Raw genomic sequence first — 17,811 nt, forward strand, 5'->3', positions numbered from 1 at the left:
CGTCCATTTGTTAGAGGCAAATAAGGCCCAGCGAGACGGATAGACAGAGAGAATGGAGCTAGGAGGTGGTGCGAGAGGCCCAACTACTAGCTAGATAGGGGGAGGAGTGTGCGGTTGTGAGATCGATGAAAAGAGGGGCGAGAGTTTACACGTGTGTCTGACCGTATGAGAGACACGAGGCAAGGACACATAAAGGAGGAGATTGAAGGTGTGTGTGTATGTTGTAGGCAGGCATCGCTGGAGAGGTTTATCGATCGGTGTGTGTCAGCAAGGAGTTGTGGAGACTCTGGGAGAATGACCTAAAGAAAAAAATGAATGTGCCCGATGGATAGAATGCCGAGGGAGGGGGAGGGCGAGGAGGGCGTGTGCATGCATGAGAGAAAGTTAGTGGTAGCTACAAAGGTTAGAGGATTGTGTGGGTGTAAGAGACTAACAAAGGTCATAATTTGATATGAAAGTGGATTCATATATTTGAATAGGAGATCATAGTGTTTTAAACATTGCATGCATGAATATAGCGATGATACACGTGTTGTGCACATGTTATACCATAATGTGATAATGCATGGCGTTTGCAACTCACAGCTAAATGTCGAACAATCTAAACCACACTATACATCAAACAATCTCACATTTTATTTGAATTTGTGATAATGTGTGGCGTTTGCAGCTTACAACTAAATATCGAACAATCTAAACAATACTATATATCGAACATTCTCACATTTTATTTGAATTTGTGGTAATGTGTGGTGTTTGCAACTCACATCTAAATACTTGTAGGCGTAGGGGGCGGGGCACCATACATAATGTGATAAACACATTATACATATGAGACATGGTTTAGATTATGAAGATCTAGCTAGAGCTAGAAATGTAATGTGATTTGAAATGAAAATAAACTGGATTCAAAAAATCTAGTTCGAGTTCATATAGTACACATAGTTCATATGTAACTCGAGACTAATCATGTGGTGTGCTGTGAAGATAATACACAAACGATGGTTTAACTTGACAATAATGATGATTGTGGATCTTATTAAAACAGAGAAACGAATTCAAATGCTTTGACTTCACAACAATCATTACTATAGATCTTATTCAAAGAGAGAAACGAATTCAAATTTAGTTCATATTGAAGCGGTAATATATACGTTTGGAATGCACTAAAACGTTCATTTCAGTAGTAGGTTGCATGCATTATACATGAATTCAAAGTTTTGAATGACATTTGTAGTGCGCATTGATTTGGTACAGTACACGTTAGGCTTGTCCGGAAATTTCAACCCGCGCCTTGTTAGCCCGAAATATTTAAGATATATCTTTGTCTTGTTGTGCTCGGACAACTCCCTCCATCTCAACCCGTGCCTTGCTATTCCGAAATTACAACGCGCGCGAAAACTCCCACCTCCTGTGAAATCCCGACACGTGAAATGCCCGTGCTACCCCTGAACCGAAAGAACCGCCTCAAATCGGTGGGGGTACTTTCATAACTTACCCCACATTTCGGACAAGCGCGTCTCTAAGCCATGGTTCCCCACTGCCATCCCATCCGCCCACCCATTCGTACACCGAGGCCACGAAAACCCGCGACGAAACCCACACCCTGCTCCGTCCGCCACCCAGCCGGAGCCTCTTCCCCGACGACGTCGTCCACAGCAACACCTCGACGTCCCTCATCCACCGTACCGGATGAGGATCCGTCGTCGATCTCATCGTCCCGCCGGTTCAGCCACCCCGTCCTCCACCTCCAAGGAGCTGCCCCGACGTTCCCCTCGTCTTTCGCGCCACCTCCATTCCCACACCGCCGTCTTCACCTGCACCACCGGAAGAGCATCATCATCACCGTTTCCTCGGATGAAGCTGCGGCCTAATCGGCGCCACCAAAGAGGTTGTACACTAATCGCCGCATTTTCTTCTTGATTCGATCTCACGGTGCTGCCGGCGCTCGGTCCCGAGCCGACACGGCGCGGCTCCATCCACGGCGGCGTCACCGGCCACTTCCTCCACGGCGTCGCTCCCTCGGCGGCGACGTCCACATCAGTAGGAGCTGCTGCTGCTTTAGCTCTCGCTCGCGCTGCTGCTCTGCTCTTGCTCTCGGTCCCCTGCCTGGTCTGCTCTTGCTATTGCTCTTGCTCGCGCTGCTGCTCTCGCTCTTGCTCTTGCTTGCGATGCTGCTCCGATTTAGCTACACTTCAGTCGACTGAATCGACTTTTGGGTCAGTCGATTTTCAGGGGGTGGGGGGGCTCGCCGGGGTGAAGGAAGAACCAGCCGCAGCGGGGAGGGGGCTCGCCGGAGAGGTACCCCACTATCTATCTTAGGGTTCAGGATGGGGGCAGTGGTCGCCGGCGGTGGCAGGGTGCTGGCGGGGCGGTGGCGTGGGGATCGCCGGAGAAAAAGCTCGGCACGGGGGGGCCTAGAGGGATGGCCGGGGCGGCGGCGGACCGGCGGTGGGGAGTGTTTTCGGGGCGGGCGGGGCGGCGCACCGCCAGCCGCGGGCGGCGGGGGGCTACTGTTTGGCCGGTGGTGGCTGGCGGGTCAGGGGGGTGGAGGTTGAAGATGAACCGCATGCCCTTGATTTCGTATCCAACGGCTGCAAAATCGACTAACCAGAGATGAAAAAGTTAGTCGACCGGCGTGTAGCCTCACCTTGCTAGTGCGTTCAGTTTCGACAGCAAATTCAGTTTCGACAGCAAAATTCAGTTTCGACAGTTAAGTTCAGTTTCGACAGTTAAGTTCAGTTTCGATAGTTAAATTCAGAGATGAGCGGCTGATGTATTTTACATCTAGCACTTTGTGGTTATGTATTTTACGGCATGTATTGGAGATGCTATTAGAATTCCACTCAGGTTAACGTTGTTCGTTGTCTCTCTTGTCCTGCTTCAGCCTCAGCATCGTACAACTCACCGGAGCTGCTCCAACGACGAAACCCTCCATCACAGCGGAGCAGTACCTCGGGCTCCATCTCCAGACGCCTAAGATCTTCTTCCCCTCCTCCGACAGCAAAGTCAGCCGGAGCATCCTCACCGGCCAACCCAATCACGCTAAGATCGACATGGCTTCGCCAAAGAGGTTGTACACTTGTTGCATCTCTTTTTTACTCTACATGTTATATATATTGACCACTGAGCACACGGATTTGTTCCTTTAGTGTCTCCTTGAAAGAAAAAACGTAGGAATTTTAATTTTCACTTGTCCTCCTTTTCAAATTCCTATTCATGAAGCACAAGACTAAGAGATAGTAGCATAATAGCATTATAACCGTACATTTTCTTGTGGTTTGACTTAATCTCACCATGCTTCTTTGCATCCTGTGATCTTCCAATTGTTGTGAATCAAACACCCAGATTGGCAGAAATCCTGTGTTTTTAAATTCTCTGTTTTGCACGTGCATTCCTATCCTATTCCTGTCTATTTCCTATCCCTGCATTGTTGGAATCCTCCAATTCAAACGAGCCCTTACAGAATTACTTCTCTTACAGATAGTTGTCAAAGAAAACCTTGCGTGGTTTGTCCCGCTCCTGCTGCGCCGTCGTCCACCCCAGCTCAGCTGCTCCAACGACAGAAGGGTCCAGCACAGCAGGGATCCGGCCTCCAGACTGTCTTTCGCCGCCTCAGATCTTCTTCCCCGCCGCTGGCAGCCATGAAAACTGCATTACCATCATCAACCGAGCAGATGACCTCGAGGACTACACGGGTCCGCAAGAGAGGTCGCACTCTTTCGTGTCTGCTTACGTTATGCATCGCTTAATATTACATGCTACTTTATCGTCCTGTTCACCGATTAGACTCTGAGTCAGCTCCAAACTAATGGTCAAACTTGAGTTTTTAAATGGTTGTGGGGTACATATCGGGGCCGCTATCAATAGTATCTATCTACTATCTGGTTAATCTCCGGTGTCTACTATGAGTTTCATGTTGGGTGGGAAACAAACAGTAAAGAAGCCATTATCTGTATTTTTTAACTGAAGCCATTATCTGCCTGCTATTATTGGTTTTGGGTCTATCCACAGGTTGCTACCATCACTCTGGATTTCTGCATGCACTCCTTACATAATCTCACTATGTTTTATTCCTATGCATGACAGTTATTGTAAACAATGGAACTGAACATGTAGAGCAAAAGAGACGAGCCTTGCGTGGCAATAAAATTTCATGCAGACGTCGCTCCATGGTAGGCGCAAAGGCAGCCCCCCTCCACGCATTTCGGATTGTAATCGAGAGGAAGATATCTGTTCTGAGGGGGATTCAGAAGGAGAAGACAACTCCTATTTACCCCCTGAGGTCTTCGCTCTAACTTGGCATGCTGATGTTGGTTATATCATGCATATGGTGTCTTGCATTGCTTACTTTATACATCAAATATGTCATCTGCTTAGTTTAGACATCCTTTGTGCGAATGCCATCTGTTTAGTTTATTCATCGTTTATGTGAATTATGCAACGCCATCTTGTTTAGCCAGGCATCATATATGTGAATTTTGCAATGCCATCCTGCTTAGCCAGTCATCTTATATGTAAATTATATCAGGCCATCCTTTTTTCGTTACATATTACATTTGTCAACAATGTTAGTACATTCAACTGCTCTTCGTGTGCATCAGCCATTTGACACGGTGATGGCAAATTCTGGAGTGAAAACAAGGTCTTCAGAGCAGACTATGCTATCTGACGAAGCGCATATCTCGCTGGTTACGGATAGCTCCTCAGAGGAGGATTCAGAGACAGATGACCAGTCCTATCCCCCCCCGAGGTGTATGCTCTAACTTGGCAGGGTTATGTTGCTCATATCGTGCGTATGGTGTCTCGCATTGCTATGTCATTTGATTAGTTTAGACATGCTTTGTGTGAATGCCACCTGTTCAGTGTCTAATTACCATATATGTGAATTATGCATTGCCATCTTGTTGCAAGACATTATATATGTGAATTATACAATGCTATCTTGTTGCAAAGGCATTATATATGTGAATTATGCAATGCCATGCTGTTTAGCCAATCATCATGTATGTGAATTATATCATGCTATCATTTTTTTGTATTACGTGTTCCATTTGTCGACAACGTTTGTATATTCAACTACTCTTCCTGTGCATCAGCCATTTGAAGCGGTGATGGAAGTATCTGGAGTGAAAACAAGGTATTCAGAGCAGACAATGCTACCTGCTGAAGCAGACATCTTGCTGGTTACAGAGAGCTCCTCAGAGGAGGATTCAGAGACTGATGACCAGTCCTATTTCCCCCCTGAGGTCTATGCTCAAACTTGGCAGGGTTATATTACCCATGTCATGCATGTTGTCTTGCATTGCTTAGTTTTTACATCATATATGGATTGCCATCTGCTTACTTGCTTACTATATAAATCATATATTTGAATTATATCATGCCATCATGTTTACATAGTACATACACATCATCTATCTGAATTATGGCATGGCAACCCATTTAATAAAGACATCATATAGTTATATCATCTCATCCTGTTTAGTGTTTACAGTCATCATATTTTGAATTATGGCATTCTATCCGTGAATGTATGTGAATTATGGCATGCCAACCTATTTAATAAACACATTATATAGTTATGTCATGTCATCCTGTTTACATAGTCTCATATTTTGAACTATGTCTTTCCATCTTTTTTAGTTAGCCATCATAATGTGAAATTGTGTCATGCTATCCTGTTTAGTTAGCCATCATATATGTGAAATTGTGTCATGCTATCCTGTTTGGTTAGACAACATAAATATGAATTATTTCATGCCCTCTTTTATTCCCCACTATCCATTGCACCTGTCTATCATACAATGTCTATACTTTCAATTACTTTTCTTGTTTATCAGCCATTTGAATTGGAGAGCGTGATGGCAGTATCTAAGGGAGTAACAACACGGTCTTCAGAAAAGATAGTGCTACCAGTTGATGCAGATAGAACCACGGTTGTACTTGCCCAAGGACCAGATCCACCACACATAACCCAGACTCTCGCAGATTGTACCCCTACCCAGTTGGACAGAGAACCAGCTACACCCCTTCTAACCCCAACCCCGGCAGATAGTAACCCAGTTCCAGTTGACACAGCACCGTCTCCACCACAGAGCACCCAAACACGAGCAGTTAGTAAGGGAACTGCAGTGCCCAAAGCACGAGGACCACCACTCCGAATCCCAACTCAACGCTTAAAGGAGAAGAAGATTTGTTCTCAGGTCAGGTTCTGTAGCTATGGTTCATACTCCTTTGCTCTTGCATTACTGTATTTACTCATACCAACTATTTTCAAATTTGAAGGATGGAATTGAAACTCCAATGGCGCAACAGGTATGTTTTAAACCTGTTTCTTTAACTGGTTTGCTGTTGTAACCTGCTCTATGTTGATTTCAGTTTCAATTGAATAAACAGTTATGTTCTCATGTCATGCACATTACAAGTGTTGTTATTGCTCTATAGTTACCCACACTTATATTCTGTCTATTCTGCTTTGTCTTGAACAAATATTATTTGAACTGTGTCTCTATCTTGATTTGGCAACAAAAACTAGAATGATATAGACCATAAAGTGACCATGGTACATAGATATATGTTTGTTTCATGCTGTTATCCTGTCCACTTTACTACTGAACTCATTTACCAAAATGAGTTTCATATACAACATGGTAAACATGTGATGTGTCTGCTTGTTTCTCTTTTAGAATGCGGACAAAATATTGGAGAACAGTACCGCGTTATCCAATGGTAAAGGAAGTAATGCAGATAAGGTTCAAGATAGTGAGACATCCCTGTTGGTCTCCAAGAAAGCTGATAAAAACTATCTTGACGACAGTGAGGGAACCCAAAAGTCCTGTCTTGATGTAGTGTTCGAGTTACTGGCCACTACTGCTGGCACAAGCTCTTCGAACTCGCTGCCTGAATCAGTTCGTCTTCTTGAGTCTCAACTTCAAGTTGAAAGACATCGATCAGATGTGCTGCGACAGGAAGCTGAAGGACTGAGGAAGTCCCTGCAGAATTCAGATGCATATTTTCTGGTGCAACAGCAAGCGCTGGAGGATTTAAGCGCCAAACAAGAGAAAGTTAATAAGCTTGCTAAGCATCTTGCCAGCATTATGGGTACCCAGGATATTGTTTCTTGAGATCTTCTGAAGTGGTTTCAGTTCTGGATTTGTTTTGCTGCGGCGTTTATTTGCGCTGGTCGCCAACTTTGACAACCAGTGTATATGATATGCTGCTTTGTTCCCTATATTTGCACTGGTGGCGAACTTTGATGCCCAGTGGATGTAATATGTGTAATAGCCGTGATAGCCTAGCGTTAGTTGCTTGCTTATTTATTTCCTTGTTGTCTTGTTTATTTGTTTGCTTGTAGTCATTGCAGTTCTTTTTCCGCGGTTAGCTAGTGGCTGCAATAACCTATTTTTTAAAACTAGGCCACAATAACCATGGGCTAATATTTACTGTAGTGACACTGGGCCTCCTACTGGCCGTAGAAACAGTGGGCCTTCTACGGGCCGTAGAAACAATGGGCCTTCTACGGGCCGTAGAAACAATGGGCCTTCTGCGGGCCGTATCATCAATGGGCCTTATACGGGCCGTATGATCGATTGGCCAAACATGGGCCAAACAGACCGCATTATGGCCGTAAACGGGCTAGAGTTGGAATCGTCCGTTCATGGGCCGACCATAACGGGCCATCGTTAATAGGCCGTATTTGATGACGCTATGAAAACGGCCCAACGTATTAACGGACCACAAACGGGCCGACTGTAACCACGGGCTGAATTTGGCCCACAAGCAGAAAATGACAGTAACGGGCCGTAAGTAAACGAATGCTGGAAATGAGCCCAAGAATAAATGGGCTCTGAGAAGGCCGAAAGATAACATGGGCTGGAAACGGCCCAACGGAATAACGGGCCGTTAATGGGTATAAAGTGATACACTGTTCATTACGGGCCAGTTTCACCACGGGCCGTTAATGGGTGTAAAGTGATACACTGTTCATTACGGGCCAGTTTCACCACGGGCCGTTAATAGGCCAAGAGTTACATAGGGCCTCATATGGGCCGAAAGACGTCATGGGCCATACATGCGCCAGAAGTGAAAACGGGCTGGAATCATATTGGATGGCCCAGATGACGCTACTGGGCCTAATTCGGATAGGGCGTAACGGGCCTTGGGTTAGCGGGCTGTAAATGGGCTATATACGAACAGGCCGTTAACAGGCTTTCCATGGGCCGGCCCGCCACCTTTTCACCAAGTCAAACGGGCCGGCCTTTTCACAGGAATGGGCCTCTGTTGGGCCGTGCCACGTGTCGACGTATCATAGGCGCCTTCCGTCCAATGAGTGGATGACATCTGTCCCAACGATGAGCCGACACGTGTTTCCTCCAGCTAATGATGATTTTACACGTGGAAAATCCCCATTGGTCAGGGCTGTTAACGGGTTATCGGATCCAAAACCCGACCCGATAGCTTAACGGTGTTCCGTTACGGTGGATGCCACGTGTCGGTCACCCTTGACGAAAGCACTTCTGTGACGCGCGATTTATCGTCATGGAAGTGGACACTTCCGTGATGATAATTTTGGCAATGTCATGGAACACTTCTACGACAGCACAGGTATGACTATCTTGATTCTGTCATAAATTTGTCATGGATGTACATGCATGACAGAAAACGCGACCTACTGTGACAAACACGTATCATCACGGAAGTGTATTTTTTTTGTAGTGCCTCCTGAGGTTGAGGTGTTCTTGTGTTCGGTGTCGCTAAGGGTTGGCTCTCGATCGGGTGAGATCAAGTTGAGTTGCCCCTACTGTGATGGCTAGCCCTACTTATATAGTCCCTGGTCCTCTCCCCAAATATTGAGCGGGAAGGGAGCCAACAACGGCGGGCAAATTTGAAAGGGGACAGCTAGTACAAGCTATCCTGACAAAAGCGGTCTTCGCCTGCGAAAGGGCTTTGGTGGTGACGCCGTCTTGGCTCCATGGTCACCTCCGTCCTGCTGGCCTGCTGGTCTTGGTCTCGTTGCACCGATATGGAAACCTTTGCCTGATGCCTCGGTACTCCGCGCTTGCGCCTGCCTCCTTAACACCAAAGAGGAAACAAGGACGCTGCGCGCACTGGCACCCGCCTGGTGTCGATCATCATGGCTCACGTCACGAGAGCCTCGCGAGGTTTGCCCCGCCTTGATATCTCCGCTCCTCGCGAGGCAGCCTGGTGAGGCCGCTCCTGAGGAGGTCTTGCGTCGTCCGCCTCGCGAGGCTTGGCCCCTCGCGAGGGTCTTGAATGCCTTGTTGATGAAGATGGGCCGTACGACCTGCTAGCATAGCCACGCCGTGGGCCGCAGGCAGGCAAGTCTGGGGACCCCCATTCCCAGAACGCCGACCGTAGCCCCCGGGCCCAAGGCGCGCTTGGGCTTGGCTTCGAGGCGAAGCCAAGGGTCAAGTGCGGAGCGCCGCGGGCCCTAAAAGCCTGCGGCCTCGGTTGACGCGTGGCAGTTGATTGGACATGGGCGCCTCCGCTTCCCCACGCTGCCTCGGCAACTGCTCGACTTGACAAGTCCCTGCGACATGATAGGAAAACCATCATTACCTATGATCGTGGGAGGCGCCGGTTGGCCTTCTTCCGCTATAAATGGGGAGGGGGGCGGAGCCCCCGTCGCCCATCTCTTCTTGGGTTACTCGCTTCTTCCTCCTTGCTCCACTTCTAGCAGCAATGGTTCCCATCCGAAGGTTCTCCACTAAAGAGAAAGGAAAGGCCCCCCGCGATGATCCAGGGCCGCTTCCGCCGAAGAAGAGGCCGGCTCACCGCCACGACGAAGCAGGGATGCAGGTGGTGACGAGGCCTTGGTGCGAGCGGCCTCCTCTAGGGTATCCGCTACCCTTGTACGCCCGAGCTGAGGGCTCAGGAGGGCGGAGCGACGAGCGGCGCCGCCCGCGCCGCGCCCGTGGTCGCCACGCTATGGCGACACGCTGTCGCCCCTGGAATCCACGCTTCGGATTCTTCGTGCGAGCTCGTGCTATGGGCACCGATGCCCCAAGCTCTTGGATCCGCTTCCCGCGGTTCTTATCCGACGTGATGCTGCCGAGGGGGCCTCTCGAGCTCTGGCTGCAGCATGCCGACTGCGATGCTCCAGCGACCTGAGCAGAGATCGAAGCAGTCCCCACCGGCAAGATCTTCATGACCCGCGGCTGGGGCGAGGTTGCGCAGATCTGCCGCGCGGAGGGCGCCCTCGCGATCCACTTCGAGTACGACGGCTCCTCCACGCTATTCTTCAAGGTCTTCGACGCGGAGGGCCGCCGCCTGGAGTGTTGCCCTGGAGGGGAGCGCCAGGACGACGCGCGCTCTGCTCGTGGCTACTCCAGCAGCAGCAGCCCCTGGGAGTCTAGCGACTCTCCCGAGCTTTACGAGACTCCGGAGATGAGCGGCGATAGCTACGTGCCCCCGAGCTCTCGCCGGGCTCGAAGTAGGGCCGCGACGTCCAGCCGCCGCCGCCGCTGATCTGGATGGGGTCGGCGCCGGCCTCCCGTGGCCCACTGTTGATGATGGCGTCCGCCGCGGGAGGGTGTAGATAGGATTCCTCTTAGTTCTCGTTTTTATTCCCTGCGAAGAATCATGAAGTACCCCGTAGCGGTGCGTAAAGGGTCTGTAATGTCTTTTGCGCATATCTTCCATGTTATGAAAATTTGCGAACACATGTCCTGTTAAGGCTCGGTCTCCCCTTTCCATCCTCGCGATAGCTTGTTGCTCTACGCTGACAGGTCCCGGTCCCCAGGCAGGCTGCAGCCATCGCTGGTATGCCAGGTCGCGTGCCGTGGTCAAGGCCAGGAGGTGAGCGGCCCGAGGTCCAGTAAGAGCCCCTGAGGCACGATGCTCAGGAGGTCCCCCTTAGCCCTCAAGCAGCTATGGTAAGGTAGGAAAGGGATGCGACATGGCCGCATCAGGGATGTGGCGAGCGTAACGCCTAGGCTCCAACAATTTAGTTGTTCCGAGCTCGTGACTTATCTTGGCAGTTCGGGGTCGATTCTCGGCGCCGCGCCAGACTTGTGCGCAATCATCCGCAACGTAGACAGGTTAGGCCCATACGGGTCCCCCCTTCCAATGCTTTCCTTTATGCTCTACATCCTCAGGTCCCGGCCCTCGAGCGAGCTCAACCGCCGCTGGTATGCCAGGTCGCGATGCCGTGGTCAAGGCTAGGGGCTGAGGGTTGGAGAGCCGGTAAGAGCTCCTGAGTCGCGATGCTCAGGAGCCCCCCTTTTAACGCGCAAGCGGATTACTTGGTAGAGGTGGGAGCTCGCGGTGCCGCCCCGTGCTATCCTCATGATATTTCTGCAAACCAGCACAAGGAGAAACACGGTTTTGCCGTTATGGTTGCCAGCCTGCCGCTGGTTGCTCCATGAGGAGGTAAAGGCACTGAGGGCCTGATGAGGTGACGTGCGCGGGGCATGCCGCGAGCCAGAGCTCGACCGCTCAGGTTTGTCGACGTGGTAGGGACGAACCCATGCACCAGCGTCGTGCCAGTGTGAGGAGGTCCCGTGGGAGGCGACGATCGAGCAGGTGGTAATCGTGCAGGCGATAATCATAGGCGGATTAAGCACGGAAGGCAGATAAGCTTGGGTAAATGCAGAAAGATACATGCCACTGGGTCAGGCCCGAGCGGCTTGGGGATGATGCTGCTCGAGGGGCGCCCCCAGCAAGGTAAACTAAAGACATAAGCAAAATGGATACATGCCACAGGGACGGACCCATGCGGCCTGGGAATAATGCAGCCCGAGGGGCGCTCCCAGCTAAACGAACTTGGAAAATGTCACCTGGTTCTGTAGACGAAGGAGAGTTGGGGCAGCTGAAGGCGTGCAACGAAGGGGTAGCTCCTTACGAGCCACCGGGGCCCTGAGCCTCGGGAGGCTCTCGGGGCTCAGGTGGTTCCCTAAGGACCGTCTCCATTTCTGCCAGGACGGCGTGGTGCCTAGCCTCTTTAGCCTCCAGGACGCGCCGCAGGTTGTGCTGATAGGCTGATGCCACGCTCGGCAAGCCAAAGGTGTCGGTGTTCTGGGAACGGGGGTCCCCAGACTTGCCTGCCTGCGGCCCACGGCGTGGCTTTGCTAGCAAGCCTGTACGGCCCACCTTCATCAACAAGGCATTCAAGACCCTCGCGAGGGGCCAAGCCTCACGAGGCGGACGACGCAGGACCTCCTCAGGAGCGGCCTCACCAGGATGCCTCGCGAGGAGTGGAGATATCAAGGCGGGGCGAACCTCGCGAGGCTCTCGTGACGTGAGCCATGATGATCGACACCAGGCGGGCGCCAGCGCGCGCAGCATCCTTGTTTCCTCTTTGGTGCTAAGGAGGCAAGCGCAGGCGCGGAGTACCGAGGCGTCAGGCAAAGGTTACCATATCGGTGCAATGAGACCGAGACCAGCAGGACGGCGAGATGGAGGTCACCATGGAGCCCAAGACGGCGTCATCACCAGAGCCTTTTGCAGGCGAAGACCACTTTTGTCAGGATAGCTTGTACTAGCTGTCCCCTTTCAAATTTGCCCGCCGTTGTTGGCTCCCTTCCCGCTCAATATTTGGGGAGAGGACCAGGGCCTATATAAGTAGAGCTAGCCACCACAGTAGAGGTAGGTTGAACTCATTCAGAGCCATCTCACCCACACAAGTCCGCAGAGCACAAGAATACCTCAACCTCAGGAGGCTGTTCTTCCCCTTGTATTGTTCTTCATCAGCCCAAGAGGCAATCCACTCGTGTCTTTCTGTGTTGCGAGTTCGTCGAGTTCGTCCGCGAGATCTTAGCGAGCTAGGGCATGGATTGGTAGGAGGGAAAGAACTTCGCGCGCACCCCAGAGTTCGAACCTTATTGGTTTTGCCGGAACCCCACATCCGACATTTGGCACGCCAGGTAGGGGTGCGCCGGAGCCTCTTCCTCGCCGATCGATCCACCGACGCTCCACGCCCTGATGTCCGGCAATCCAAGGCCAGACTCCGACCGCTGGGCAGCTTGGCCAGCCCGAGCGGTGTCACATGCCCATGAAGCCCTCGACCCCGCGCTCCAGGCGGCGCGAGCACCGCCCAACACTGCGGGGCGCGGGCAGCGCGGCCAGGCATCATCTACCCTCACTCCACGGCAAGTACGAGCCGCTGCAAGGGCGGCAAGCCACGCCGTAGCAACGGCGCCGCACTCACGACGGGAGCAGGCAAACATGCGGGCAGCGCTCACGGTGGCGTGAGAGCTGCTGCGGTGCCAGCTGATGGAGAGCGGCCGGGATGCACTGCTGGAGCGTGTTGCCGAGATGCTGGATGCGACGGCATCGGGGGTGCCACCCTTCTGCTATCAGCTTCCTTCTCTGGCCACTACGGGGTCTCACGGGGGGCCTCGCCGCAACCACGCGCCATCGGGTGCGCCTGGGGGCTTCGTCAACACCAACACGGCCAGCGGCGCCGGGGGCTCCACCGCCCGCGACAAGCATGGGTACAGGCGTCGCCTCCCATGGTCCCAGTGGGATGCCGCGTTACCATCCTCAGGATGCCACGCTGGGCCGGGCAACATGGAGTGTGGGGCACTACGGCGAGGTGTTCGGGGTGACGGCCCCGGAAGCCTATGTGCCCCGCATGATGGATCAGGAGTACGCACTGGAGGACGACCCTGGTTCGTTCCTCGGAGAGGATTGGGAAGAGGGGACGCTGGAAGTTAAAGCCTTCCAGGAACCAACGGAGAACCGTGACGATTGCGCCAGCAACGACAACTTCAGGGTACCACTAATCTCTCAGGGGCAGGCTTACGCTAACCATGGGCTGCAAGTGAATCAGGTCACAACATCGATCGACGACCCCGACACAGCAGCATCCCTTCCGCCGGGGGAAGCACGCTGGGGGCCGCACGGAGGGAGCCAGGAGCAAGGCCCCTCCCCACGTCGCGCGAAGCCAGGCAACGTCCGGAGGTAGGCCCTCTGCCGGGGAGGTGCCAGCGAGCCTTCCCCCGGCAGAGGACCCATGGTCGCCGGGGGCACCGCTGGCGTCCCCTTTACCCCCTTAGCGTCGTCCAGGTTGCCGGTCGGCTCAAAGGTGGTCGAGGGTGGCGCGAGGCGGGGCCCTCGTCTGGCGATATGAAGAAAGGCCGGTTCCTGTGAAGAAGGCCCAGTGCCTGTGAAGCTCGCCGCCCGTGACACTCTCACGTAATAATGAGTGGGGCTGTACATGCCCCGGAGTCTCAGGGGTGCCGGCCTCAGGCCTTGGGGCTCCCTCCCATGCCTAGTGGCAGCACTTAGCTCCGCGCTGGTGAGAAGACTTGAAGACCAGAAGACTAGACTAGGCGCCGGACGCGGCCATTTGCTTTGGATCTCTTCTTCTGTAGTCTTGCTTTCTGGATTTGGATTTAAGTTGGAGTCGAGTTTTTGTCATTGCGTGCGGGGGTGAATTTTCTCGTTCAAGCGATTTCTTGCCATCTGGTTCTTGCCTTGTTCTGGAGCTCACACTCACCGCCTCCCCCTCGCAGGCCCCTCGTAAGCGGGGCAAGGCACAACACGCATGCCACGCGTGCCGATCGGCACAAGAACCTCGTGAGGCCCACTCGGGCGAGTCAGCAGACCCTTCAGGAGCCCCGCGGCGACTCTCAACCTTACAGTACGATTTAGGGCCTGCCCCAGCTAAGGTAAGCCGCAGCGGCAAAACTTGCCGTCAGGCTCGTGATTGACCAAAACGCACCCTCGGTTCAACATAAAGGAGTAGAAATCATGATTTGTTTACATGAGGGGCTCCCCCTCTCAAAATGCTCTCACAATCTTTAGGCGCCATGCCCGAGTTTTTTAGTACAGGATAAAATCACAAGAGAATGCGGGATCCGCCAGATATGTCGCTCGCTACATCGCCCTCAGACGCGTCGCTCGCGTCGTCGTTGTCTTCGCCGTCACCGTCACCGTCGCCGTCGTCAACCACGTCGCCTTCATCCGCGACGACCACCACCGCGTCGTCGTCAGAGGCAAAGGCTCTGACCAGCGCATCCACATTGTCCTCCACCCACCGCGCTAGGTCGCCTCGGATGGCATGTGGCACGGGGGCAATGGCGGCATCGAAGTCGATGTCGGGGTAGGTGTTCCGGAGATGGTTGAAGACGCGGCAGAACGCGCGCCCGAGCAGGCCCCGACTCCTCTCTTCCACGAGCTGGCGAGCCCTGTCAGACTGGGCTTCCAGGTGTGTCACCATGTTGGTGAAGAAGGTCAGGTAGCTGGCGTAGTCATTCGAGTGGGGGGCGGTGCATTCTCGTCATAGATGAAGCCCAGGGCGGTGTTAGCCCTATTTCGGAGGTCCTGAAGCATGGGGGCATGCTCGCGCTCCAGCGTCCGCCGTTGAAGCACTTCCTCCCTGTTCTGCCGCGTGACGGCCTCAGCATCATCAACCCGTTTTTAAAGCGAAAGCAGCTCGGCGTGGGCGGAGGCCAAGTCCGCCTGCCGTGACCAAGGCGGCAGCCGCGGCCTTCCCACGTCTCTCCGCCTCGTCTAACTTGGGCCTGAGAGCGGCGGTCCTGCCCGCCGCCTCAGTTCCTGCAAGCTTCAGCTTCAGGTCGTACCGACCTTCAAGATCCGCGCGAACCCGCGCCACCTGACGATCGACTTCCTCCTGGACCTTGGCCTCACGAGCCCCGACGGCATCTTCCGCCTGAGCAACTTGACGCTCCCTTGTCTCCAGTTGTTCGAGCTCAAGGCTGCGCTCCACGGCTTCCAGAGCCAGCGCCTCCTCACGCCTCCGGACCTCCTCTTCTTCTGCGGGCGTCCCCCTCAGCGACACAAGGATGGCTCTGCGCTCCTCCACCTGCTGCTCGAGAGACGCACTCCAGGCCTGGAGCTCCCACGCGCGCTTCTCCGCAGCTTCGTGACGGCAGTCAGCCTCTCGAGCCTCCTCCAAGGCTCGGGAGCAAGCTTCGCGGGAAACCTTGAGGGACGCCTCAGCCTTCGCATTCTCAAGATCACGCTGATAGTGGCCAAGGCTGATGGCCACCTTCAGCTTACGCCGTTCCTCCACCAGCCGAAGACCTTCAGCCTCAAGGCGCGAGTCAACACCTGTGAGTTCTTCACCGAGTCGACTCATCACGTCCATCGCCTGCTGGAAGAGCTCGTGACGAACGATGCTTCGCCCGCGCTCGGACTCGAACGCACGGCTCACTTCATCCTCCACCCCGGGGGCTGCAGGCGGGACATCAAGCGACGCACCACCTCTCGGCAGGGGGCTGGGGGCTAGTGCTGCCCCAGGCGCCAGCCAGTCCTTGCGGGGGGTCCTAGCCAGTCGGGGCCCGCCGCTTGAGGAAGAGCTGAAGGCCGAGCCCAACCAGCTGTTGTCCATAACCAGAGGAGGAGAACAGGGAACGCCCGCCAGGCTCCAAGCCAGACCGTGCAGGAAGGGCAACGAGGTCGCAGATTCGAGGCTCCATGGAGGCGAGTGCACCCCTCAGTCGGCCCGGCTCCGGGCGCAGCATGCAGGCTCGGGGTGCACAAGGCCAACGGCGGTGCTGAGGAAGGCGAGGATTGCTTCGCGAGGGACTCAACGGTCCTGGCAGAAGGGGTCCTGAGGAACTAGCATCAGGAAGGGAAGCAACAATCAAGAAACCACAAGGTGCAGTACTTACTCGTCGACAGCGAAGTACTTTCGTCGCTTCAACGGCCCGAAGATGCTGTTGCCGCTCGGGGATCCTATCCTCTTGCGGAGCTCCTCGAAGTCCATGCAAAGCCGACCGAAGTGCTGGACATGGCGGCCAGCGCGAGGCGCAGCCAAAGAAGAGCTTGGAGGGACAACTTCAGGGGTGCTCGGCTGCGGTGAACAGTCGGGCGTCGTCTCGCCACGACCTCCCAGGCTTCCGGGGCCTTGACCTCGGGAACCGCATGCTGCGTTGCCTCGGTCACCGACGCCCCAGGGGAGGGATCGTGAGCTCCCGAGGACGACGCCCCAAGATCACCACGTGGCATGTGCTCCTCAGCGCTTGGGCCACCGACCTCCGTCGGAGCTTGCCCTCCTGCACCCTCACTTGGGGCGAGCTCGGCACCAGCGGCGAGGAAGGGGACCACGTCGACGGGGTTCTCGCGGGGCCCCACCAGGCCGATCGGGCGCAGCCCCCACACATCAAAGGAGGGCGTGCCCGCGGCAAATTCGGCCTTGTTCTCACAGCGGTACAGCAGACAGCTCTTCTTGGGCATGTCGTCCGGCAGAGGGGCACCCGTCAGGACTGCAAGCACCATTTGCCGCATCGTAAGAGGAAGTCCTTCCTCCTGAAACCTCATGTGGTCCTGGCTGCTGAGCAAGGTCCACATCGGGTGGGAATGGCGCTGAAGCGGGGCAACTCGGCGCTTGACAAACTTCTTCACCACCATAGGCACAGTCACGCCGCAGTCCTTCAGCCGCCTCAGCCTGAGCCAGACAGGAGCGAGACGGGGGCTTGCGAGCCTCTGGTGGCCCCAATTGGAGTTGGGAACAGCAGGCCCTGGTGGAGCACGGAGCAGAGGGCTGAGCACGCCGGCGTCAACAAACACCCATCGTGTCCGAAACTCGCTCGTGGATGGAGGAAGCTCAAAGTCGATCCCCGCGCCCGCTGTCGCGGCCACGGCTTGGAAGCCCACACACCCCGAGCTCTGCCAAGGGTCAGTCATATGCAATGAGAAGAAATGGCGAAGGAGGGTCACAGAAGGGGCGATGCCAGCCATGGCTTCGCACACAAAGGCGAATACGGCAAGAAAAGTCACGGATTGAGGGTCGAGATGCAACATGTGGATCTGATAATGCTCAAGCACCGGGTTGAAGAAGGCGGAGAAGGGGAGAATCAGGCCAGCCCAAAGGTCATC

At 54.0% G+C, this 17,811-nt stretch overlaps 1 protein-coding gene across 1 annotated transcript in view; it reads right to left on the reverse strand.

Annotated features, from left to right (window-relative positions):
- Positions 1–17,253, reverse strand: part of LOC123055813 (putative uncharacterized protein ENSP00000383309) — a 51,902-nt gene extending 34,649 nt beyond the window's left edge. The window contains exon 1 of the mRNA XM_044479661.1: positions 16,711–17,253. Within this exon, the coding sequence (XP_044335596.1) occupies positions 16,711–17,253 (543 nt within the window). The remainder of the gene's footprint in view (positions 1–16,710) is intronic.
- Between the last annotated feature and the right edge of the window lie 558 nt (positions 17,254–17,811).

The sequence above is a fragment of the Triticum aestivum genome, chromosome 2D, assembly GCF_018294505.1.
Source record: "Triticum aestivum cultivar Chinese Spring chromosome 2D, IWGSC CS RefSeq v2.1, whole genome shotgun sequence".
NCBI classification, from domain to species: Eukaryota; Viridiplantae; Streptophyta; class Magnoliopsida; order Poales; family Poaceae; genus Triticum; species Triticum aestivum.